Here is a 24,478-nt window from a genome sequence, read left to right on the forward strand (position 1 = left end):
TAATATTTATACTTCTTAATTTTCTTTTTTCTCCCTAAGTAAGCTAATTCTGGAAAGGGAAATGTCCCTTCATAAAATATAAATCGTGGAGATATTTTCCAGTTCCTTCCTGTGCTGGATTCTGGAACAAAAGCTTCTCACACATCATGAGATGGATGGGGGGGTTCTCTCTCTTCTAACAGTCTTTACATTTGAAATGCTAAAGGAGTCCAGTAGAGTGCTTGATAAATGCACAAAATACATTTTTCCCCTCAGCTTGATATTCTTCTTTTTCATTTTTCAAGCATGTCCTATCCCTGCAGGTTAGAACATGTGATTAGAATTAAACATAATTACTTTCAATCGTGGCATCCCCCATCTCTCTTCTCAAGCACCACTAACAGCCACTGTAATCATCTTTACTGTGGGAGCAGGAGGTCTGCCCGTGAAGAGCAACCTGCAGAATCAGATATGTTTATGCAAGCATACAGGCTGTTAAAGAGGAGTTACTGAATTGCTTTTACATTATTTTTGCTCACTTGTAACAAAGGCTCCCCTGCTATAAGATGAGCAACTTCTATGGCATAGTCTGAAGTGAATGCCCTTTTTAAATCAGGAACCACACAATGTAGGCAGTTTGCAGTAGGGTAAGTGTTGTGAGCTGCTGCTTTCTCATGGAGGCCTGAGTTTTTGGAAAACTCAGGGGGGGAATGGCTGTTTTTTACTTTTCAGTGTTTGTCCTAACGCGTAACTTAAAAGAGAAGAGCTCATTACACATATATAATGAGGCATCTCTGGAATAAGTCTGTCACTAGCACATGGTAGGTTCTGCACTCCTTCAGTAGGTGATGATCCTTCATCTCAATTCTCTGCAAGTTGCTTCTGTGATTCTATCAGGTAGGCTGTAAGAATAGGAACAGGGCTTTCTGCTGGGTGAGCTCACAGTAGGCTTTGCTCAGAATATGCTGACACTTAAAAGAATGTTTGATTACAGACTAACTCCTAGGGCAGTTGTGCAGGAGGTGATACCCTTATGAGATTCAGCAACCTGTAAGACTTGAGTCGAAATGGAGCATTTATAGTATTTCTTCTGTTTTTATTGACAGACCTACAGCAGCAGAACTTTTAAGACACAAGTTTTTCACAAAAGCAAAGGTAAGGAAACTCTTCTGAAGCTGATCTGTGCAGAGGTTGTAGAGGGGACTGGTCAGAAGGATGGTGAAACCTTTACTGATGTGAATGTGAGCTGTTCCAGAAGGCCAGAATAGCTGAATAAGTCGAATGGGTCATTGTGAACAGACATAATGAAATCTCTCTTCTATCCTTCCTTGTGTTTGCCACTATTAGGATAAATTATTTAGAGATTCTTCAGCGTTTAAATGCCTTTCAGTGGGTTTGAGGATTTTTCCTTCCCTTGAAATGGTGCCATTCTGGCTGTGTGTCCAGACATAAAGGTGTCTGCCAGTAAATGGAGCTTATATTTATATTCTAGTAAACTATAACCTGTCTGCATAAGTCTGTATGCAAAACAGTGAATAAGGCCCCCACTGTATGGAAAGTTGCCTCATGCTATAGAGATAGAAAGTGAAAATCTCATGATATAAAATAACAGGAAATTCCCATTTGTAGCCATGAAGCAAACTGCATGAGCATGTATCCACTGGTAGCTGATAGAGCATTGGGGTGTCAGCAATTAATGATAGTAAGTCTCAGCTCTCAGATTAAGATGTGTACAGTAGCCACGTAGAGTTTTTATGTTATCATAATGGGATTTTAGGCAACTGAGTTGCTTGCAGCTTGTTTACTGAGAGCATGCTTGGTGTCCAAAGCGACAGGGAGATGGTTTACACATTGCTGACCTTTCTGTACTTGGCTGATGCCAGTTTTAGTTCATGTTGTACTTCATTGTGTATAAAATTGCCTTCGTGCTTTCATTAAGCTGCTACAGAGTCACATATTTGCATATGCAGTGATAGAAAATTAACATGATTGTAAATGAGGCAGTGCTTAAACCCAGAGGGAATAATGCATGCTGGTTAGTGCTCAGTGTTAAATTGCCTTCTGCCATTGGCCTCTGCCAAACTGACAGCTGTAACCTGAGGATGAGGAAGTCCAATTTCTAGATGCTTTTTAATCAAATGTAAAGATAGTTTATATAATGCAAAGTATGTTTTGGTAATGCTGAAAGCCATGTATCAGAATGTGGCAGTGTGTGTCTTAAGGAAATGCAGTGCCATAGATCATTACAGCAGTTTCCCAGTATTTAACATGCTGTGATTGCTGCCTTTGCTGCTTCTCTACACATCACATGTTGCACACTTTTCCAGCCACTCAAACTGCTGCTGCCCCATTACCTGGGCCCTGTTATGCCTGTGGGTAGGAATTCCCATGTGCTTGCCTGTCTGACTTCTGAGATGTGCCTTTGGTAGGACAGGCATAAATGTAGGGGTAAGAAACAGCAGTGTGGCTAGATCCAGGTGCTGTAGTACCTTCAAAGAACAGGATATCAGATGCTGCTATGTAGTGAGTACAGCTGTGTTCTCCAGTAAATCAGACAGAGTTTTGTTCAGCTCCTCAGTTGTCAGTTTCTTATCGTCTGCATAAGGAAAATGCAACTACTAACTTAGAAGATATTTAGGATAAAACATCATATGCTGTGGTACAAAGGAAGATAGCAGTAAAATTGTCCTTAGAGTTGATCTCTCTTTGAGAGGAAAAGGGGGTAAAGCATAGAACAAACTATTTTATTAGAACTTATTTTAAACAGCTTAACTATCAGATACCCTAAAAGAATCAAAGGGTATTTCTAGCAGTGTGAATGTTTAGTTATTTTCCTTTTTTTCTTTTGCAGAATAAAGAGTTTTTACAAGAAAAGATGTTACAGAGAGCACCAACAATTACTGAAAGATCCAAAAAGGTAATGCAAAGCTGCTGGGCTCTTGCTGTTACAATTGTACTAGATTTTAAATGAGCATTCTTGTAGTGCATATTTTCTAGATATAACTAGATGTTCTATTAAACATTTGAACACGCTGACTGAAGATGCATTTCTCCTTTTCAAACAAAGCAACAATTCTAGAAGCAATCTCCTTGACCTGTCTGTTCTCTGTCGTTGTGCTGAACAGGTGAGGAGGGTCCCAGGATCCAGCGGGCGTCTCCATAAGACTGAGGATGGCGGCTGGGAATGGAGTGATGATGAACTAGATGAAGAAAGTGAGGAAGGCAGAGCAGCAATTTCACAGCTCAGGGTGGGTCCTCAGACTCCAACAGCTTTGCGTTGTTCTCTAATTGTAGTATGTTTAAATATCCCTGGCATGGGTCAAGATTTGTTTTAAGTATGATGCACAGTAAGTTATTGTTATCCCTCCCCTCAAGTTTGCAGCCAAACCAGAGAAAGCAGACTGAAGGTTGAAATTCTTACTGATCTCTTTTCTGTAGTCATTCTGGGGCACAGCTGGTCTAATTCAGGGATGTTGAGCATAATTGAGAGCAGGAATTCAGACAGCATGCTCCCAGTTTGGCGTGCCAATTCACTTGAGCTTGGATATTCATTGTTTTTAAGGCTACTGTCTGTTTGAAGTGCTTTTTTCTGGAGGTGTCAGGAGAGGTTTTGTCCTACTGCACTCTCCAAGATGGAACTGGAATCACTGTGGCCTGTTCTTATGGCTGATATCTGAAACACAATCTAGTTCTTTACACACAGTTACACTGAGATCTATTAGTCCCCAGTAGAAAATCCTATTGCATCCCTGAAGTTGCAAGGAGGAATTTGGTCTAGCACTTGAAAATCCCCTCCCAAATACACACCTGTCCCCACAACACATGCAGCCTATCCCCTAGGAACGCAAATGAGACATGCATAGTCTTTCTCCCTCTAGCCAGCAGTGCAGAATTTTCAGTGTAGTGGCTTTCTTGTGTTGTGTGTTTCCTTCTCAGTGAGGTAGGCAGCTTGAAGTGCATTTTAATTGTTCTACTGAGTTCTTGAGGTAGGAAAGGGTATCTAGAGGAAGATCTTCAATATGGGAAAAAAAAAACACATTTATTCCTTAACAACTTCCACTTTTCTCATCCTTCTGTTGGTGTGATCTATGTAGAAATTTAGTATTTGAAGCCATATTTTGTTCCTTTAGCATCTTTTGAAGTCATAGGTTTTTCAGATAGCTGTTGGTATAGCAATTTCATGTAATAATTTGTGGCACAGCTATGTGACTTTTAAGAGCTTACTATATCCACTCCTTTGTGCAGTTAAGGAGGATCTCTTGATACCTGGTGGGTATTACTGAAATTCTTTATAAGCTCAAATCCTCTAAATCTCTCTCATAGACTAAGATACAATCAATCTGTAGGATGGAATACTGTAAAAGACCCTCACTATTTCAGAGGGTAATTAGAACCTGCTCTATCTTGTCTCTAAGTTCAGAATCCTATCAACTAATCCCACTTGCTGTGTTTTGAACAGTACTTAGATGTTTCATTCCTTTTACACAGAAAAACACATGTTTACAAGCTCCTTTTCAAGTTACTTAGCTTGCTTTTCTTGGAGCTTTGGTATATTTCCTTATACTGCAGTCTTTTCTCATCTCTTTAATTTGGGACGTTCCTGGCCTTCACTTTTGGACCCTGAGCATCTGTGCAGCCCAAAGGGAAAACAGTAGGAGCCCCTATGCACCTGTTGCATTTGATCCCCTTTTAAGACTTGGATCTAAATTGCAAATGTTTGTTCCAAATACTGTGATGTTATGGAGTATTAATTCTATGTTCTGACCATATTTCAAATGCCACATGAATTCCACCTGCCTGTAATCCCTTTACAGTTTAACTGAATAGGTGAGTAGTGTGAGTTTAGACTGTAGCCTTTATTTATTCCTGCTGCACCTGAGTTTTACTGCTGTCAGCCTTAAAGGATGGCTTATCGACTGACTTTATTTGCTGAAGTACTTTACTACTATCCTCTATGAAAGCTTCACAGAAATAGTTTGTATTTGCTGTCAGGTTCCACTGTACAGAAAAAACCAAGGTGGATTTAATACATACAGTGTGTGTTTTACAAACATGTTGCTGAAATATGAAAACAGACAAATATTAATACTAAAAAAGTTTTCTGCCTGTGTGCATGTATATTTAAGCACGTCCCCTCCAATCATCCTATTTGTACCTTAAGTAAATGTATTCTAATGTTTCTCTTATTTCCATTCTGCCTGTTCGTGTTTTTTCCTTAGTTTACCTCTGCTTGCCCTTTATCTGGGCTGGTTAGCTGCAGGGCAGGGCCTGTGTCCCATGCTTGTCTGTACAATGTCTGACACACTGATCTTCTGGACAAGCTCTCTTTGAGTTATTCCTTGAGGCACCCGGGTGCTCTTGGATATGAACTTTCTGCCTGAAAGAACAGCACTAAAGCTGTGGCCTGCAGATGTGGAGCATTGCTATTTACCTCTGGGAGCAATGCCATATTTTTCATCTTTGCCTGGTCGCTGTCAAGTGAAGGCTTAACACATCAAGATGGATTTCAGCCTTTACCCTTCCAGGTTGGATTTCAGCATTTACCTTTCCAGCTGCATGACTTCTTTTTCCTGACACTGTCTGCAATCAGTCAGTGTGAAGGAGCTGTTCCTTCTCCTTCTGTCCAGATGGCTTTTTGCAAATTGCTATTCTCTGAATAAGAGCATTTCTTTTTCTCTAGTGAGATGCCTCTGGGTCACACATTACAAATTGTCCTGACCTGTACTGGTTAAGTCATTGGCATTGGTTATTGCATAAATTGCCCCTGGTTTAGTGGCATGATAACTTTTGTTCTGTTGGACCGTCCTGATATCAGGCTGTCTTTTAGGCACAAGGTGTAGAAGAACATTGATTTTGTTAATCCCAGCATGGACCTATCTAATCTCTGTACAGTAATTGGACCCGTTAGAAGCCAAAAATGCTGGCTATCTTAATTGCAGAGCTTTTCAGGAATTCTTGGCAATTCCTTTCTGTCCGTGTGAAATAATTGATGCTTGTTGTCTTTGTTTACTGATAAACAAAGATTGACCACATTGCTTTGACTGCACTTTCCTTCCCATTACACTGATCTTTGTTCCACTGCTGAACTTGTGCATAGCTGTCAGTTTTCTGCTCTCTCTCAGGGAGAGCATAGCATCATGCAGAGTCCAAGGGCAAGGAGAAACAGGAAGGAGATTTTTCTATAAAGCAGCATAATTAAGGCTGTTGTTTTTTTTCTCAAGACTTTGTATGGTTTCAGCAAGTTAGCTTGCAAAGTTCCCTAAATATCAGCAAAGGATGTGTTTCCTAATGGCATTTTATAAAGCAGATTTCTTGCTTATCTTTTTCTGTGAGATTTGGGTAGCTTAGAAGGATCTTGCACAAGCAGTTTGAGCTACTCTTGAGTTATCTTCAAGAATGCTTGATCTTGTTATTGGTTAACAGAGCAGCTTATGTATTGTGTACCACTGTATGCCAACTATAGCTCTTGAGACATGACTGTGTGTTTCTGGGTGCTATAATATGATTAGATTGCCATCAAATTGTGACTTTCATTTCATTATTCATCTTAATATCTATATGTAATTTAAAAAAACCAGTAAGTTTTATACATTCAGTACAACTCTGATAAGTCCTAGTTGATACATTTAATTTCTGTCAAGGCAATGCCAATCTTTTCTTGTTTTTTTTTTTCAGTCTCCCAGAGTGAAAGAACCTGTACAGAATTCAGAGGTAAGTATTAAATGTGAATGTCTTTCCAAATATGGTAACTTATTATTTCTGCTATAAGTACACTGAGTAGGAATCTCTGCTCAAAACTGTGAAATAAATCTCTAGTAGTATTTGATTGCAAACAAAACTTAATTGCAATTTGTAATCTGCATTCAGCTGTGTCCTGTGCTTCTTACATTAAAAATATTAGTATATCTTATCTTTCAATGATAGAGACTGCTTATTTCCTAGAGCATGCACTGTCTTTCCTCTCCCTACCTGTTCCACTTTCAACAATTGATTATGAAGGGAAGTCTCAAGAAAGGCTGCAGATCTTGTGCTATAATTTTAAGCTAACTCTGAAATCAAAAATGAAACCATAATCCATTTGGGATGAATTTCTCCATCGTGATACATCCCTCAATATATATTGTGGTTTGAAGATCTAATTCCCAGGCTTTAAGCATGCAAGGTGAGTTATGTTTCCTACAATTGTGGAGTGAGTTGGAGGGCATACTGCAGAAGTGCCATCAAGTTTCAAGTTCTTTGGCCATCATGCCAAAACCAATTACTCTGTTTCAAATATCTGGAGCTAAGAACAACAAAAAGGTTAAACTTCTTTAGCTCTCCTCTCTCTCTCTCCACTGTTAAATTGTTTATACATTTTCTTGATAAGGGACTATCTTTAGTAAGTGCAGTCTGAAAGAGTTTGTTTTATATGCTTTGAAGAACTGGTGCTAAGTAGAAAGGCAGTTTTCACTTGAATACCTAAGTGCTCTGACTCTGACATTTGTTTTACAAACAGATAAATTATTGATAGATGCTAAAGTGCTTTACAACTAGCAGAGTTGCTCTATTCTGACTGTCTGGCTAGTAGGAAATACAAGTAGGCATCAAATTATGAGGGAGCATCCTATCCAGCACCTTTCCAAGCTTGGATATGTTTTGCATGCATCTAGTCTCACTAGCAGCAGTGCTCAAGCCCAAACTATTCTTATTCAGACACCTTTTTGCCTGCAGCTATTCCCATCGGCTGAGCCTTCAGCTCCTTCACTCAGTGCTCCAGCACAGGCACCTACTCAACTACCTCAGGCTGCAGGACCAGCACCTGCACAACCTCAGGCTGCTGTACCTCCACCTAGTCAGGCTCCTCCAGCAGCCCCAGCAGCAGCTCAGGTAAGATCAGTAACCTTTTGTACTGCCTTTCAGCTTTGCACTTCACCATTCAGTTTGAGACATGATGAAATGAAAGAAAGCCTTGAAAGTTGCTTGTCTAGAGTTGCATGAGTGCTGCTGTTTACACAGAAGTGACAGCTGGCCTGGCAGCTTGTAAAAGGAAGACAGCTAATGTGAGCTCAGAAGTTTTTAGTTCTTCTTCTGGTGAAACTTTCACTGTGGGTGAGCAGTGATTTATGTTTTTATGCCGTTAAGGGAGTGCAGTGTTTGCTTTAAGGTAAGGTTAAAGGTAAGAAAGGAGAGTAGTTTCAGTGGCAGCTGCTTGTTCCTGGTGTTTGAGGACAAGCTTTTAAGGTGCACCACAAACAGGTTCTGATTGTGTTTGCCCCAGCATCATTGCAGTCTGTGGGATAAGAGTGGAGAGAAAAATGAAAGGAAGAAACTAGAACATGTAGGTTCTCCAGGCATCAGAGGAGGGACAGGGGACCTAGGTTTTAACTGTCTTCATAGTTGTCAAAAATAGCAGAGAAACTCTATCTTTGGGGAGCTCTAAATCTTTGTGGTATTTTCAAGCACATCCATTTGAAGCTGAGAGGGGAGAATAGGGAATTTAAAAGCTTGACAAGCCCACGTTTAATTTCTAACTGCATCACTACAAATTGTAGGTTTTAATTCATATAGGCAGACATACCAAATTGGAAAGGAGCTCTAACTTGCGTTAAAAAGAGAAAAAAGGCCAAACTAAATAAGTACAGAGATACTTGGAACGTTTCTTGTGGTTAAGCACTGCAGAGTGTGCCAAACTCCTGAGTGATGGCACCTCTTCATAAAAGACACTAATGTTCACATTTGTTGATGGGCAGAAGCTGTCTCTGCTGGATGGATCCAAGGTAGCATCATCCACTGGCAGATAGAGAGGGAAGAAACTTGGCAGCGTTGGTCAGAAAAATAACTTAGACTTGCTCCTTCCTAGAAACATTTCATTATTTTTGTTTTAGAGAAAGTGAAAAGATACGTACATCGCTTCACTGCAGTCAGCTCATGTTCCTGTTTACAAAACCATTAAAGATAGTGCATTAGTCATTAAACAGAAACAGTGGAGATGAGATCTGTCACATTCTTGGCTATGTTAGAAATAGCTTTAATGCTTAAATCAAACTTTCACATCTCTTAGGGAAAGAAAAAAAAAAGGCCAGTATTTCATCCCTGAATTCTGTGCAGCAGTTGAAACACCAGCAACAATGAAGGCCAGGACTTATCAGTTCAGTAAATTGATGTTGCCATGTTGGCCTCAATTAAAGTGTTTTGATTTGCACTAGTAGAGTATCCTGTTCCCTGCCACTATGGCCCAATAGCTTATTTATTGGTAACTTGTCCTAAGTTGAACTTCATACCTCTGTGTGTTTTGGTGTTCTTCCTTACAGCTTTCCTTTGGTTCTTGTAGTTTGTTCACTCCCTTTATGCAGACCTCTGTGCTTTCTATAATCTTTTGCTTATTTTCACTGGTAAAGCTTACAACTTCAGCAGATCCCAGACTGTGCTCAGTAGCTCTGAGCTGCAGTGGTGGCAGAAGAACACCAACAGATGGAGTAGAATCTGATTCTGAAACAAAGGATGATCATTTTCTCTCGTGAAAAAGCAAATAATCTGGATGAAACAAAGAACATGGTCAAGATTTCTAGGCTTAAATTCTCAGCTAGGCATTGTCTGTCTTGTTACTGCAGATTTAAAATCCCTGGCTCAGCATGTGCAGCACAGATAATTTGTCCAGAGGAAGAGTAATTGACTTTTTTTTTTTTAAGTAGTAGTTGGGTTTTTTTGGTTGTCTTTTTTTTTTTTTGGAGTTTGATTAACAATTAGTCCTTCACAAGTAGGAAGTATCACAAGTGCTATGAAGATGGATCTTTCCTACTGGAAATCTGCTGCTGAGCAATATAGAATGCTTTGACTGCAGGTACCAGTAATTACTCAGAACTAATTTAAAAGCAAAAATAAGTAGCTAGGTACTCCTAAAGTCCCCATTTTCACTAAAAAGTAATTGGGAATATATCCTAATCTACCAATTAATTTTTTTCCTATGTACTCTTCACAATTGTATCATGTTTGTAAATCAGATATTTGGGGCAGAGATTAAAACACAGGAGGCCTTGAAGTGCCTGATGAGTGGCAGGCACTACGTGATGAGGATGAGTGCCTGAAAACCTTAATTTTTGAGGCAAAACAAGCACTCTCTTTACAGTTAGCATCTACTCTGAAGTTTCCTGCTAATTTGGCATTTCATAACGTTGTGTAGTATTTCCTCTTCTAGAGACAATTGCAGAGAACATCCTGATTTACTATTTAAGCACAGAGCTTTCCCATTTCATTCTGTCTTGATTTTCATTGTATTGTCAGGACTCCAATCGTGAGTTAAATGCTTATTTTTATTTATAGTTGATTGAGTCTATTGCTAGTTTTAATGCTAGAGAAAGGAAGCATTAGTCTGTTTTAAAATAACATAATCCTATTGCAGGCCCCACCTGCCCCTGCTGCAGCTCCGGTACAGGAAGATACAAAAGTCCCCATCAGCCTTGTATTAAGGTTAAGGTAAGGACACGTAACTGATCTCTTATGTCAAAGTGAGTCTTTGTAGAGAGGGACACTGGAAGAACACTGTAGTGCATCCTGTGTGCCCTTCTAGTTGAAAAGCCATGGCCATTTATTGTTTGTCAGCTTGGATTCTATTCACCTTCTGAAACTGGGACTAAGAAAAGCAGTTTTCAGCTCATTTGCTTCTCCAGTTTGACAAGAACTAGGTTGAAGAATGTTTTCATACTTGAATACATCTCCCTAAACTCTGATAGTCTGGGAAGGAAGCTGGGTTCTCCAAAAGAGGGTCAGGGATCCAGGGATTCTGGCCATGTGCCTCAGTAGCCAGATAATCCAACACAACTTCAGTCAGCTAGTTCTGAGATTGAGGAGCTTTTATCCAATTCAAGACATGGGTTCTGGGTCATGTCCCTGGAAAAGGCAGAAAAAAGGTTATAAGTGCACTCTACCATCATTATGCATGTTGGCATTTCTCATTTAAGGAATCTGCATCTCACTTCCATGGACATCTTGGTTGTAGACAGGCACTGGGTTGGTTCTTCTGAGCATTGTATCAGAGTTGTTCTTGAGCAGGTGCATCCACAGAATGAGAGTGCTTGCTTCCTCTGAACATTGTGCTCCAGGGACAAAGCTGCTCATAGCTAGGAGTTACTGACAGTGGAACAGTGTGGCCTTGTACCAGAGAACTGACACTCACATACTGTAAACTTCAGCCCATTCCATGCTCTGTGAAGTTGGCAGGAATGGTGTTGAGAGCTTGGCTTCCAGACGCACAGCCAAGTGAACAGTTTCTGCCATTCAAGGAGGAAGACTATAGTGAACATGAGTTTTCTTCACAGACCAATTCTTTGGTGGTAGCACAGTGTTCTTTTGAACATTGCTTAATGCAATGAAATGTTCTCTTCTTACAACATTTTCTTCTTTCCACAGGAATTCAAAAAAAGAACTCAATGATATCCGATTTGAATTTACACCAGGGAGAGGTGAGCTGGTGTGACATTCCGGTGCGTGAGGGTGGTTTGGTTAAAGGGACCTTTTGTGTTTAGTATTGCTCAGTTGTGTGTATGGAGATGCCATGAGAGTGTCTGCCTCTAGTGCCTTCCCACAGGTATTCCAAGGCTTGACTTATGATTGAGCTGTTAGCTCAATTGAGCACTGCAGCTAAGAGGCCTCTCGTGTCAAACTGTTACAAATATGACTGAGTGACAGCCATTCCATGCATTTTAGCTTGGAGTCTGGAAGCATAGCTCAGAACTGTCTTACTGCACTGCTGTAAGCAGTAGGCTGGTTGACATATAGAAGTGTGTGGTTTTCCCCTTTCCCTTCTGTGGCTTTTGATCCCATATTGAAAATGAATAGCTAGAAGAAGTATTGACCTGAGAATATAGCAATGCAGATATTAGTTTGCTGGGCTTTCCCTTTCCATGTGAAAGATCTATCTTCCTACCAAGTCACCCTTTTATTGTGGAGTAGACATGCAAGCCTAGAACTTGCCTATGTAAATGTCTGGCTTGCAGCAGGTTGTCCTTTAGGCTGCCTCACTACACACTGAAAAACACCTCTTCAATAGGGTGTATTTAAGGTGTGCCCTGAATTGGGTGAGTGGACTTATTTTTTTTACTGATTTTGAAGGGAACATCTCAGGTCGTTGTGAAGGCCAAGGACTCTGCAAAGTTCAGAGCAGCCTCAGGATTTGCCCTGACAAGGATAGGGGAAAAGAAGCAAGCCTAGAACTGCACAGTCATTCCAGCTCAGAAAACAGAACTTCTCCAGCTCAGTACAGACAGCCCTTTCTGGTCAGCATTAGAAAAATTAAACTTGAAATGAAAGTCTGCAGCTTGCATACACTGTCTCATGTAAACAACATTTTTGCTATTTGTTTTTTTTGTACAAGTTTCTAGATTTCTGTGTGGTACCTGTGTCAGCTGGACAGTTTCTTTTGTGTGGTAACCAGTTCCTGTGTTTCTCCCCAACAGATACTGCTGATGGTGTGTCTCAAGAACTAATTTCAGCAGGGCTTGTTGATGGCAGAGATCTGGTAATAGGTAATTATCAATCGTTTCTTCTCCTCGAACCATTTCAGTCATTTCTGCATCTTTAAAATGACCTGATGAGTGGGTGCTAGGAGAATTCTCCATGGCCTTGATTCTCTACCCCAGTGGCTCTACAAAACTGCTGGTAATTCCAGTGGCTGTTCTGTGCCTAAATATATTTAGGCAATCTTTGATTCACAAGAATAGGGTCTGGTTGGAAAGATTACAAAGCAAATGTTCCCTGTAATGTGAAATGAAAGTTAATCAATGCATTAGCTAAATCAATCTCATCTGACATAGGCACTGCCAAGTTGCTTCACAAGCCTGTACTGCTGATAGGTTCTGCACAAAGAGAGATCTGGGACTGCAATCAGCCAGGCTTTTTTGTTTTAAGGCAGGCTGTGGAAGGAATTATGAAGCACTATTGCGGGCAGTGCAGTTGGGCTAAGGCAACAGCATGTGTTGCTGCTGCACTCAAGTACATATGAATAACTACATCCAAGAACAGTTTCCTAAATAAACATGCCCACTTTATGCAGCAGGTGAGACTTTAACTGCTAACAGTACCTGTATATTTCAACTACAGAAAGCAAAACTGTTCCTGCAATATCTGGAAAGGCTGCTAGTGCAAAAGTAAATGGATTTTCAGGCACATTTGGAAAGCTTGTTACTACTAATCAGACTTCGAGGGGAAAAAATACATTTTCAAAAGAAGCACTGTAACAAAAATCTTTAGATTTAAATAAACTGAATTTAACAAAATTTTTTGTATCATTTTAAACTGTTCTAAGTTCGAGTAATATAAAGGGACCTTATGAGATTGGGATGGTTTTTCTCTGACCTGATCTAATATTTGCCCATTTTTCTTGTTGTGTGTGATTTCAGTTGCAGCTAATTTGCAGAAAATTGTGGAAGAGCCTCAAGCAAACAGATCTGTCACTTTCAAACTGGTATTTATTCCTGTTCCCTAATTGAACAAGCTGTCACTTGCAAAGATAAAGCATTGCATATAGATGCCTGTGGTGTCTACTGTGGGCATGTAATGTATGCACTCTAAATCCTCCTTTCCAAAGCTTCCTACTGGTTGTCTTAATACTAGGCAATGCAGGCTCCCATCTTGTCCTCTGAGCAGGACCTGGCTTAAATAACTGTGTCAGGTGATGTGCTAGCACAGAGCTTCCCTTGCCCTGACCTGTAAGCGTACAAAAATGTTACAGAAGGGTGTTTTCTGGGTCTGGAAGTTACACAGGCCAGGAAATGGCAAAAATATGTCAGGGCAGGTAAGTGGGCTAAAATGACAGTAGAGGGGTGTCAGAGAAAGAAGTGAAGGGGGATGGGGAAAAGCCAAAAGCAGAGAAGAAAGACTAGAGGAGGAGAGATAACAGTAGATAGTGAAATGCATAGATAACTATAGTGATAAAACAAGGGTGTAACCATTTTATTGGCAGTGAAGCCATCAATTATGTTACTTTTGACCCTTCTCGTGAATAAGCTGTTCTTTTCTCCCTGTTTTTGTGCATGTATCCCTAGCCAGAGCAGATACTGGCAGAACTTCAGTCACAGCTCTTCTTAGCTCAAGAAATCCCCAAAAACGAAGCTCAGTTCTAACTTTTGGTGATGCTGGCTGCAGTGCAAAACTGTCTTGTAACTGCTGCCTCCCTAAACTATGTCTGTTGTACCTCATAGTGATACTAAGCATGGTGTGAGTCATAAGGCAGAGCATGTGTGTTGCTATTTGGATCTCTTTTCCTTGTGTTCCAGGCATCTGGTGTTGAAGGCTCAGATATCCCCGATGATGGCAAACTTATAGGATTTGCACAGCTCAGCATCAGCTAAACAATGGCCCCAGGAGATGATTCCCAACAGAGAACCCACATGTGCATATTTGTAATGCTTCTGTTAGCCTAAAAAAGAACCACTACTGCCAAAGAATTGAACTACAGCCCCCTTCCTAGAAGCTTTAACATTCTCCTTAATAGGATCACAAACCTTCCTGAGATTACCGATGGCGTTTACACCTTTTGTAAACAAGTCTCATGTTTTTGTATGTCATCTCAAACATGCAGATCCAACACGTCATTGCCTGCATGTTCATATTATTATTGCCTTACTTTAAAGAAAAATACTACTGAGTACGAAGTGGGGGTTCCACTGCTCTGATGATCTCGCCTAAATGTTTGCTTACATGTGGTTTCATTTTTTTTCACTTGCTATTTTTGCACAAGTTTTAATACCGAACAGATCTTTTTTTGTTGTTGTTGTTCTTTACCTGCTTCTCCTTCCATCTGAAACACCAGTGTACATGTTGCTTGTGTCACCTGGAGTGCTGAGAAATCTGCTTCTCTTCAGCTGTCTTTTTAAACTGCTGGTTTGAATGCTTGCACCTGAGAAGGCAAGCCAAGTCTTAACCCACAGGAGGGAGAGCCTTCTTCCCTTGTGTTTGTGTTTTTGAGAAGTTCCTCGACTTCAGAGTGTTAGAAGTCAGCTTCCCTTTGTAAACTGCCTTAATTTTTTTTAAGTTTTATCATTTGGGTTCTCTCCACATGAGTGCCAGGCGTGGCATGACGGCTGAACCTCTTAATTTACGTTAAGCAGTCCTTCCTCAAAACATGTCTTTCATTCTACATCCTTAGATGTAGTTTGTTCTTAAAGCAGAGCAACGAGCCTCTGCTGTCTGGAAACTGGTCTTGCAGATGACCAACAAACTCACCACTCACAGTCAGAGGCAGAGGAGATCTGTGTCACTGCGTTTGGAGAAGACGCGCGTGGGACTGTTCTTGAGAGCCAGTCTGTTGTGCCTGGCTGTGCGAGTCCTCCCTGACGTGTTTCCCAATCCCTTGCAAACTGGTACCCGTGGAACCATCCCTGTCGTGATTTACAGCAATAAAGAATTGCCAGCAGGGCGGCATTACTGGGCAAGCGAGCGCCGGGCTGCGTCCCTCCTGCACTGAGCGCTGGGCTCGTCAGCCTCGGCGGCGGTCCGAGCCTCCATGTCTGGTCAGGATGTCACCAAAACCCTGTCACACGTATTTAGGTTTTCTTCCTATGTGGTGTTGAATTTGAATTTCTACAGGAATAACATAAATTATACTTGGAGTTTGATAAGAGACGCTTGTAATGCAATACGTGAAGAATAAATGGTGTTGATCTCTTTTTTTTTTTTCCTACAGTTTCACAGTTGGCCTTTGTAACTGCTGTTGGCTCTGGAGTGTTTTCTACACAGCAATTGTAAGCCTGTAATGTAACACACAGATGGAAACGTGTTTGGTTTCCCTCAGCCACCAACAATGCAGAAACAGAGTGTTGAAGCAGAATGAGTGGGTTCAATTAGAGCATTTTTTATTTCTGAGTCTCCTGATGAACAATCTATATTTATATATTTTTCTTGATGAGCAGCTGCGGAACCTTCCTAAGTTGTGCATGTTCTTTTTATACTGCCCGTGTCCCTTTTAGTCTGTAGGTGGGTAGTGGATATGTTCCCATAGGTGCTGCCAAGTGTCTGCAGCCCTGTTGCTGGTGAATGAGAAGGAGATGCAGAGGAGGAGGAGGGTCTGAGAGTTGAGAATGCCCTGGGGTGCTGAGCAGAGGCTCTCAACAGCTGAGGAAGTGGATGGCTGATGTTGGGGAGCTGGTGATGGCTGGGCTTGGCCAAGTCTGCATGCACACGCATGTGCCAGCTCTTACACTTCTTTATGTTACTTGACATGGAGCACTCCCAAAGGCTTCCCCCAGCGAGCTTCCTGGCTTGGGAAGAGCAGGCTGGCATTCTGATTGTTTGTGTCACCCCATGGGAAATAGGAATGTACAGGAAACCACTAGGATGTGGAGACGAGGCTGTCTTGGTGCAGCATTGTTTTTCCTTTCTGCCTGCATGCTGTGGGGGACTGCTTGTTGGTTTGCATCCTGGTGCTGAGACTTGAACTGCCCGAATGGAACAATGCAGCCTCTATTTATTAAGTTATTCCCCACCTTCCCAAAGCCAGGATGTAGAGCGTGAGCTCACACTAACCTGAGGCTCCTTAGTTCTTTATTGGAGAAAATAGGTAAGGAAGAAACTGATGTCACTTGCTCTGTAGTTCTCCAGACGTTTTGGGTAGCAATCCAAAATTTTCACTTGGGCTCTTACAGTGCTAGACAACTGTCTTTTCTGATGTTGTTCCAGTAAGTGCCAACGCTGTTCATAATTGTTTTTCAGTGTCATGAATTTGTTTTCTTTTGTGGAAATTTCTGATCTGAACCTGGAAGCAGGTGGTAATTTTCAGTTAGTTCCTACTTTTAAGGACAATGCTCTGTTAATGAAAATGGATCCTCTTCACGACTTTGGTGTATTGTAGATTATAATGAAAGATGTAAAATATTCAGACTTTTTTTTCCCCTTTTTTTGGACTTTGTATTTTACTGCATGTCTCTAATTTTTAATCAATAAAGAACAAATTGTCCATTGTCACGTGTTGGCTGTGTGGTTTATGTGTCATTGGGGAAGGGGTTTGGGTGGCATTGCACAACCTTGGGCATTACTCTGGGGCAGGGGTCTGGTTCTCCTCCAGCCTCCTGTAAATGCAGTGCCCAGCCCAGGCTCTCCCATTATTTTATCCATCATAAATATAAGGAAATATTAGAATATCCTGAGTTGGGCTTCTGGGTGCTTTTGGGCACCTATGGAGACTCTCACAGAGCCTCACTTGAGGACAAATGCTGCTCCTGCTTCAGGGGATAGGCCGAACAGAGCTGCTTTCATGTTTACAGTGATCATTTTAATGCATTTTGAGCTGAGGTTTGACAGACTTGCCTAAAGCAACACTTCTGTATGTCAGATTTCTACCAACCATGTGTGCCTTCCCCAGAGCTCTGCATGCAGCTCACACCAGGCTGTGAGGTGGCCCAGAAGGCAAAGTCCCACGTGTGCCTTGCTCTTGGTAGCACGGGGGAAGGAAGTTGTAGAAGGAAATGGGGCTCCAGCAGCTAGGAGTGCATCCAACCGTGCACCTTTTCTCATCTCCAGCTCTGCCATCCATTAGCATTGCTCTGTTTTCTCCTGTCAGCTCTGCAGGACAGTGTTTCAGCCTCTGAACTTTGTCTGAATGGAACTGATGGGAACTGCTCAGCATGTCAGCAGATGCAGCACCTACAATTAATGTGGACAAGAGTCCCAGTATCCTGGCTGTGGCAGAGATGTGATTCAAGTCTTCCAAATCAAGGATTCTCCATGCTTTCCCTGGTAACAGACACCCCGTGTCTGTGGGTGGCACAGAGACGATTAATGTATTACATGGTGTACTTAGGACAGGTAAAACACTGGGTGTCAAGTCTATCTGGAAGAGACGTTACATATTTGTAGTGCCTGCCTACGTCTGCAGAGTTTATCTTGAGATTAAACATTAATTCCAGTCCTCGGGAAAGTCTGTCCCAGCACTGTCCTCTTCCAGACTCGGCTCACAATGTCGGGCATTGGGGAAAATTTGAAAGCAGCTGGTGAATTTGGGCCGTTTCAGAAACGGCTAGTGCTGTTCTCCTTGCCTCCGTGCCTCAGCCTGGCTTTCCACCAGTTCTGCCAGCTTTTTATGGTTGTGGACGTGCCCCATTACTGCAACACGGACTGGATCCGTGCTGTCGGCCCCAACCTGACTGAGGAGGAGCAGCTGAACCTCACCCTGCCCCGGGATGCGGATGGGGAGTACGAGCAGTGCTCCATGTACTCGCCTGTGGACTGGGACCTCGACTCCATCATGGCATATGGCCTGAATGCCACGGAGAAGTGCAGCAATGGCTGGGTGTACCCCACAGCACAGCAGCCATCCCTGCTCACCGAGGTCTGTATCTCCCTGTGATGCTTTGGGGACGTGGGATGGGATGGGAGCATCCTGTGCTGTAGGTTGGTTGAAGGTGAAGCCAGCTGTGGTGCAGCTGGGCTGAGATTTGCACCAGGCATTTTCTGGGGAACCCTGGCTCCATCACTCGGATTGCAGCTGTGGTCCTTGTGAGGTTGTGTGATCTTTATGGCCACTGGGGCTACTGGCAGAGAATCACGGAGTTGTGGGCTTATAGAATGCTTGGATTGGAAGGGATCATAAAGCCCATCTATTTCCAACCCCTGCTGTCTGCTGGTTGCCCCCCCCACCAGGTCAGGCTGCCCAGGGCCCCATCATCTGTCCTTGAGCACCTCCAGGGATGGGGCATCCGTAGCTCTCTGGGCAGCAGTGAGATAGATTGAGATAATAGAGACTATATCCTTAGGATTGGGATCTCTGTTCCCAGGGGCTACGGTGAGAGCCTGTGCAGCCAGCCCATGCTCTCTGGAATCAGAAGTTCTGCCCAGTTGCAAAAGCAGCTGTGTTTCCTTCCTGCAGTTTGATCTCGTGTGTGACAGGAAGAACTTGAATGACATCTCACAGTCCATCTATATGCTAGGAATGTTCCTGGGAGCCCTGATCTTTGGACTCCTCAGTGACAGGTGAGGAGACACAAGCAACTGCCTAATCTCTATGCCAAACAAGCAATATGTAGGGCAGCACAGTGCTTCAGTTCTGGCTGGCCACAATACCCTGTGTATTTTGTCACCAGCTGTCACAAAATTATAGTGACCCTGACTGAAGTCCTCGGATCTTACGAAGTCGTGGCCAACAGGATGGTCCAAAGAAGGGCACGATGTGTAGGAACTGGGACAACACTGAACTTCACTGCCCTCAAGAGAGGACATGTGTGAATGGTTCCCAAATTGCTGTGTATCCCTTTGGGCTCTCTATGGTGTCTCTCTGGATTCACAGAATTTTCTTAGTTGGAGGGACCTTTAAAAGCCATTTAGTTCAACTCCCCTGCAATGAACAGGGACAACTACAACTAGAAGAGGTGCTCAGAGCCCCATCCAGTCTGACCCTGAATGTCTGCAGAGACGGGGCATCCATGGCCTCTCTGGACAACCTGTGCCAGTGCTTCCCTGCCCTCGTTGTAAAACACTTTTTTGTTATTACCGTTTCCCCTTATCCTATCACAACACACCCTGCTAAAGAGTCTGTCCCCTTCTTTCTTACAGCCCTCCTCTAGATACTGAAGGGCTGCTCTCAGGGCTCCCCAAAGCCTTCTCTTTTCCAGGAGAAGATATCAGCTGTCGTCTTCTTCCTCCACAGGTTTGGCCGTCGGCCAGTCCTCTTGATCTCCATCCTCCTCGAGGGTTTGTTTGGTTTAGCAATTGCCCTTGTGCCTCATTTCTATGTATACTTGGCCTTCAGATGTGTCGTGGGGGCTTCGGTGTCAGGGATCATGATGACTTTGCTGGCCCTAGGTGAGTAGGATGCCCTTTCCCGGAGCAGATAGTTGTGGCCTCCCACGCAGTGGAAAAGGTCTGCAAGGAAACAAAAACTCATACTGCACATCTTGAAAAACTCCCTCCCAAATGAATGGCTTATGTTTCAAAACATCCCCTTGCAATAGCCCAGACTGCTCTTTTTTGCCCTGTTCTTCCTCAAGGCTGACAGGACAGCATGGGGATAAGGGGAAGTGATGCAGCTCATGAAACTCTCCTGACTTGTGTATGTCTGATGTCAGCACGCTGACTGCCAGTCTATTCTCAGCTTCTGAAGGGATCTTCTTCAGGGGAAATCAGTCACATTGATGGCTTTGTATCTTCGTTCTTTCCAGCTACAGAATGGGTTGGTGTCTCCTATCGACCACAGGCAGTTCTTCTTTCCCACTGCTGTTTTGCTGCTGGACAAATGATTTTGGCTGGCTTGAGTTATGGCATCCCGAACTGGAGGTTGCTGCAAATTGTAGGATCTGCTCCTATATTTATCCTTTTCCTCTTCATCTGGTAAGTGGCAGGTGGGCAGTGAGCTCCTTGCAAACATGACAGATGCTGGAGGGCCTTCTGCAGAGCTCAGCACATTTCCCTGAGCCATGCACCACCGAGAGCAGCAGCTGCTTTCATTCGGGTCCTCAGATGTGGCCTCAGTGCCCCAGATGTAGGGCTGGGAAGCCTGAGCTGAAGCCATGTTTATACTCCTCCAGCACACATCATGCACGTGGCTGGACCTGGTGGCAGGGAGATGGACTATGAGGAAGCTCAGCAGGTCACAATGCTGTTTTCTGCTCTCACCTCCTTGGCAGGGTGCTACCAGAGTCAGCTCGCTGGCTGGTGACAAGAGGCAAAATAGAAGAAGCTAAGAAGTACCTTAAGAAGGCAGCATCCATCAACAAACGCACCATCCCTCCAGAACTGCTCGACCAGGTACAGCAGTGCATGCCTTGTAGACCCCAGAGACCTGCCTCTGTGCTTACAGCCCTGGGGCAGCACGATTAAGCCAGTAAATAAAGACCTGGGAAGATGCTGGTGATTCCAATTCAGAAAAGAGTTGTCAAAGATTTTGGGTCATTGGGTAAAGAGCTTTCCATGCATGTGGGGAACCACTTAATGATGGGTGATGGATAACTCTAGCTTAAATTGACGTGAGACGTGGTCAGGGAGGAGGGGCATCTTCTGCTGAGGCTCAGCCTGCAGCATTTCCAGAGTTCACCATGGGAGAAAGAAAGGAGGAACCAAAATCCTCCCCTTACTTTTCTGCAGTAGAAACCTCACCAGTGTTGAGGTTGAGCATGAATCCTTGCCCTGTGGTTTTCCATGCCTAAATATCCAAAGAGGGGGTTACCCACCTTTCCGATCCGTGCACCGTACACTGGCAAAATGCTTGTCCCGAAGAACCCCTCCAATTAATTCCAAACTCTTGCTCAGGACACCCAGTCCCCAGGCACAAGAGCCCAGCCCCACTGGGCTGCCGTCCTTCCCAATACAGCTTTGGTCACCTCCATGTCCTGCTGGGGTTGTCCTTTGTCTTCTGCTGGAAAAAGAGCTAGCCATGGGTTTCCTTTGTCTGCTCTGACTCTGGCTTTCTGATTGTTGAAGCTGAAGTGTGAGACCCAGACCAAGTCTGGAAATATTCTGGATCTCCTTCGGAAGAAGCACCTCCTGAAGGTGACTTTAATCATGTCGTGTGCCTGGTAAGTCACCCCCTGGTTCCTTCTTTCCTGACTTCCATGTGAAGAGAAGAAGGCCTTCAGGGTTACTCATAAATTCGCCTCATGTGGCTTTGGGATGAAATTGATGGTTATTTCTTTTTTAGGCTATTGAAGATGCAATGTAGAATGTGCAAAAGATTTAACAGCCCTGTTTCAGCAGTCCTGTGGTACTGGTCTGGTTTCATGTCCCTTGAAAATCCCGGGGCATGGTATAAATGTTGTCAGAGAAGATCAATATTATATTTACTCACAGCTGTTCTATATGCTTAATGCTACTCTGCTCGGTTTTCAGGTTTGTTAACAACCTTGTATACTATGGTTTGAGTCTGAACGTGACTAATTTTGGTCTGGACATCTACCTGACACAGCTTGCATTTGGAGCAGTGGAAATCCCAGCCCGCGCTGGTTGTATCTTCATGCTACAGTGGTTTGGGAGGAAGAAATCCCAGGGTGGTCTCCTTCTGCTGAGTGGCCTTGTGTGTCTGATACTCACTGTCATCCCTGAAGGTGAACAAGCTTTTCTTGTCTCAAGAGCATAGATTCTGATGCAGGAAGCCACCAAGTCCTGACCCTTCTCTTCATAGTGCAGGTCCCACTGTCCCAACCAGGCTGGATGCAATTCCACATATCTGTCAGGGTTGAGCTGAACGATACCATGGCTACAAAGAATTTGGTCATGTACCCAAGGCCCACTCTGATCAGAAAAGGTTTGCCTGCTGACAGTGATAGGAGGAAGTAGAGCTGAGCCCAATGGGCTCGACTGGCAGTGCTGTCCTCTGTGCAGATTGGTGGGGAGGTGAGATAGATGCAGGGTGCTGAGGATGGCCCCCAGACTAGAGCTGCTCCACAGTCCACATTCTGACACAGTGGTGATGACTTCCTTTAGGCTACGTGGTTGTCACCATGAGTCCCTGGCTGTCATCCCTAAGGGGTGCCAGCCACTAATCCTGAAGTAGCAATCTCCCCTTTTCCCCTTTTCTCCCCTTCTTCTCCCCTTCTTCTCCTCTCTCCTCAGGTCAGCCTGTGGTGATCACCGTCCTGGCCACCATTGGCAAGTTTACAGCCTCGGCCTCATTTTCATCAGCCTACATCTATACTGCAGAGCTCTTCCCCACCATCATCAGGTGAGGGTTCACCATGTTTCATGGCTTCCCTCCAGCAGGGCCAGCCCTCATTGCAGGGCTACCAGCTGTGGCAATCTGCCATGGGTAGTGATGGTGGTGATGGTGGGACAAGAACCCAGTTGGGCCTACAGCCGCGACTGGTCTCTGTGCTGGGGCAGAAAGGAGGTGCCATGGACGTCCCCTTGTTCTGTACCCTCACTGAAGCATTGCAGACACGGCTGAGGAGGAAACACAGGAGTGTGTACAGAGAGAGCCAAGTTCCAACCTGTATCTCTCACCGTCCCAACTTCCCTCACTCCCACAGGCAGAGCGGCGTGAGTCTGTGCTCAATGGTGGCACGGGTAGCAGGGATCATCGCCCCGCTGATCCTCCTCCTGGAGCAGTACCACCGGGTCATCCCCATGGCCATCTACGGTGGTACCACCGTGCTGGGGGGGCTGCTCTGCTTCCTGCTGCCTGAGACCCGCGGCGTGGAACTGGCGGATGGCACAGAGGGAGGCCAGCCCACAGCAGTGGTGAGTGATTGGCAGCTCCCATGCTGCCTCCTCTTAGTCAGAAGGTGAAAGTGGGACCACGGAACGGCCCTTTGGCATTGTGTGGGCAGGGAGTAATGGCTTCTTTGAGGGCTTACAGTGATTGGAAGACAGGGAATTGGGGTTCCCCACTACAGTGGATGAGTAGGATGCTGGTGGTGATCTGCCCACAACCCAACCCAGAAGGGTATTTCAGACCCACAGTGGTCATCGCTTCATTCCTGTCCATGAAGTGAAAGGGCTCCAGGAGTGGTGGGTGCTTCCCTTGACTTTCCCTGCTCTCCCCAAGGAAAAACCAATCCCAGATCCTCATTTCCCTCTGGGCAGTGTGGAATTGCAGCCCAGTACTTTTGTTAGGGGAAGGGGTTCCACCAGTGGTCATAGAGTGGATGATGTATGGGAAGCCAGGTTGCTGAAGGCTGTATGTCATTTGCCTAATTGGAGAAGACTGTCATCGAATCATACTGTGCCATGCTGTTAAGTTTTTTCTGTTCCATTAGGTCCATGAAAATGCCAGCAGCAGCTCTGACAAAGGACACGTGAAAGTAAAAGATGCTGGCCAAGTCAATGAGAACACAAAGAACACTTACTTATAGCTGGACCTACAAGCAGCTGTAATTAAAGGCCACCTGGTGCTCTGACACTGCTGAGAACAGGCAAGGTCTCCATTTATGGGACCTCTCCCACTCAAGCAGTGACTGCCAGTTCTTGTCATTCTTTGTCTTTTTTGCCTTCCTGTATCTCCCTCTATTGCTTCTCTCCGGGCACTGCATGCTGTCTCATGTTCAACAGTGCTCTTGCTGGAGAAAATGCTTTTAGTTTAAGGAAAAAAGAAAGAAATTGGAAGCCAGAATAGATGTGATATTTTCCCTATCCCTTTCCTGTCCCATCTCCAAGAACATGAGACTGTAAAGTGAGACACCTGCCAGAGCACTGAATAGACCAGCAAAGAAGTACTGTATTCAGTGAGGGGAAAGGCAGCGCAGATGCAGCACTGAAAACCATCTCACGCTTGCTAGAGGGATTTCTCTTGACTGTCTAGCATGGTTTTCTCACCCTCTTTTAAAAATGCTCCTTTAAGTTTTATTCTTTTTTTAAGATTTGAGGTAATCAGCTAAGGAAAAAAAGAGGATATGATAGAAGAAACAGCAAGCATTGAGCAAGGATGTCTGTAAGGCAGCTGGTGATTTTGAATGGAAGTGTAGTAATGTGTTGGATTGGGCTGTGGCAGAGGAACCACATTAATTTATATGTTCTGAGAAACTGAGAGATGTTGTGGCGCTTGGTCTCTTAGAACTGTCTGATCCCTTCCCTTCCCTTCCCTTCCCTTCCCTTCCCTTCCCTTCCC

The 24,478-nt window shown here is 43.9% G+C and overlaps 2 protein-coding genes across 3 annotated transcripts in view; both read left to right on the top strand.

Annotated features, from left to right (window-relative positions):
• The window catches only part of OXSR1 (oxidative stress responsive kinase 1), an 86,788-nt gene extending 69,874 nt beyond the window's left edge, over positions 1-16,914 (top strand). Inside the window, exons 9-18 of the mRNA XM_019616226.1 lie at positions 1,086-1,134; positions 2,831-2,896; positions 3,105-3,227; positions 6,655-6,690; positions 7,690-7,845; positions 10,358-10,431; positions 11,365-11,417; positions 12,411-12,479; positions 13,353-13,417; positions 14,229-16,914. Of these exons, the coding sequence (XP_019471771.1) occupies positions 1,086-1,134; positions 2,831-2,896; positions 3,105-3,227; positions 6,655-6,690; positions 7,690-7,845; positions 10,358-10,431; positions 11,365-11,417; positions 12,411-12,479; positions 13,353-13,417; positions 14,229-14,303 (766 nt within the window). The 3' untranslated portion in view covers positions 14,304-16,914. The remainder of the gene's footprint in view (positions 1-1,085; positions 1,135-2,830; positions 2,897-3,104; positions 3,228-6,654; positions 6,691-7,689; positions 7,846-10,357; positions 10,432-11,364; positions 11,418-12,410; positions 12,480-13,352; positions 13,418-14,228) is intronic.
• A 937-nt stretch (positions 16,915-17,851) lies between these two features.
• LOC100543002 (solute carrier family 22 member 13-like) lies at positions 17,852-23,966 on the top strand. 2 transcript variants are annotated; one of them, XM_019616229.2, is made up of 11 exons: positions 17,852-18,277; positions 18,815-18,918; positions 19,592-19,746; positions 20,103-20,271; positions 20,568-20,688; positions 21,361-21,455; positions 21,578-21,682; positions 21,766-21,980; positions 22,489-22,597; positions 22,902-23,112; positions 23,631-23,966. In XM_019616229.2, exons 1-11 carry the CDS (start codon positions 17,906-17,908, stop codon positions 23,724-23,726), a joined length of 1,752 nt encoding a protein of 583 aa, XP_019471774.1. In that variant the 5' UTR covers positions 17,852-17,905; the 3' UTR covers positions 23,727-23,966. The 2 variants fall into 2 exon arrangements, with proteins under 2 accessions (XP_019471774.1, XP_010710633.1); XM_010712331.3 differs by lacking the exon at positions 21,578-21,682 and having other exon boundaries at positions 17,854-18,277.
• The last annotated feature ends 512 nt before the right edge of the window (positions 23,967-24,478 follow it).

Source organism: Meleagris gallopavo, chromosome 6 (assembly GCF_000146605.3).
Source record: "Meleagris gallopavo isolate NT-WF06-2002-E0010 breed Aviagen turkey brand Nicholas breeding stock chromosome 6, Turkey_5.1, whole genome shotgun sequence".
Lineage (NCBI taxonomy): Eukaryota > Metazoa > Chordata > Aves > Galliformes > Phasianidae > Meleagris > Meleagris gallopavo.

Coding starts and splice junctions, on each gene's coding strand:
- LOC100543002 (XM_019616229.2), top strand. CDS start 17,906: ATGTCGGGCATTGGGGAAAATTTGAAAGCAGCTGGTGAATTTGGGCCG. Junction 20,272..20,567: donor ATCCTTTTCCTCTTCATCTG/GTAAGTGGCAGG, acceptor CCTCCTTGGCAG/GGTGCTACCAGAGTCAGCTC. Junction 20,689..21,360: donor CTCCAGAACTGCTCGACCAG/GTACAGCAGTGC, acceptor TGATTGTTGAAG/CTGAAGTGTGAGACCCAGAC.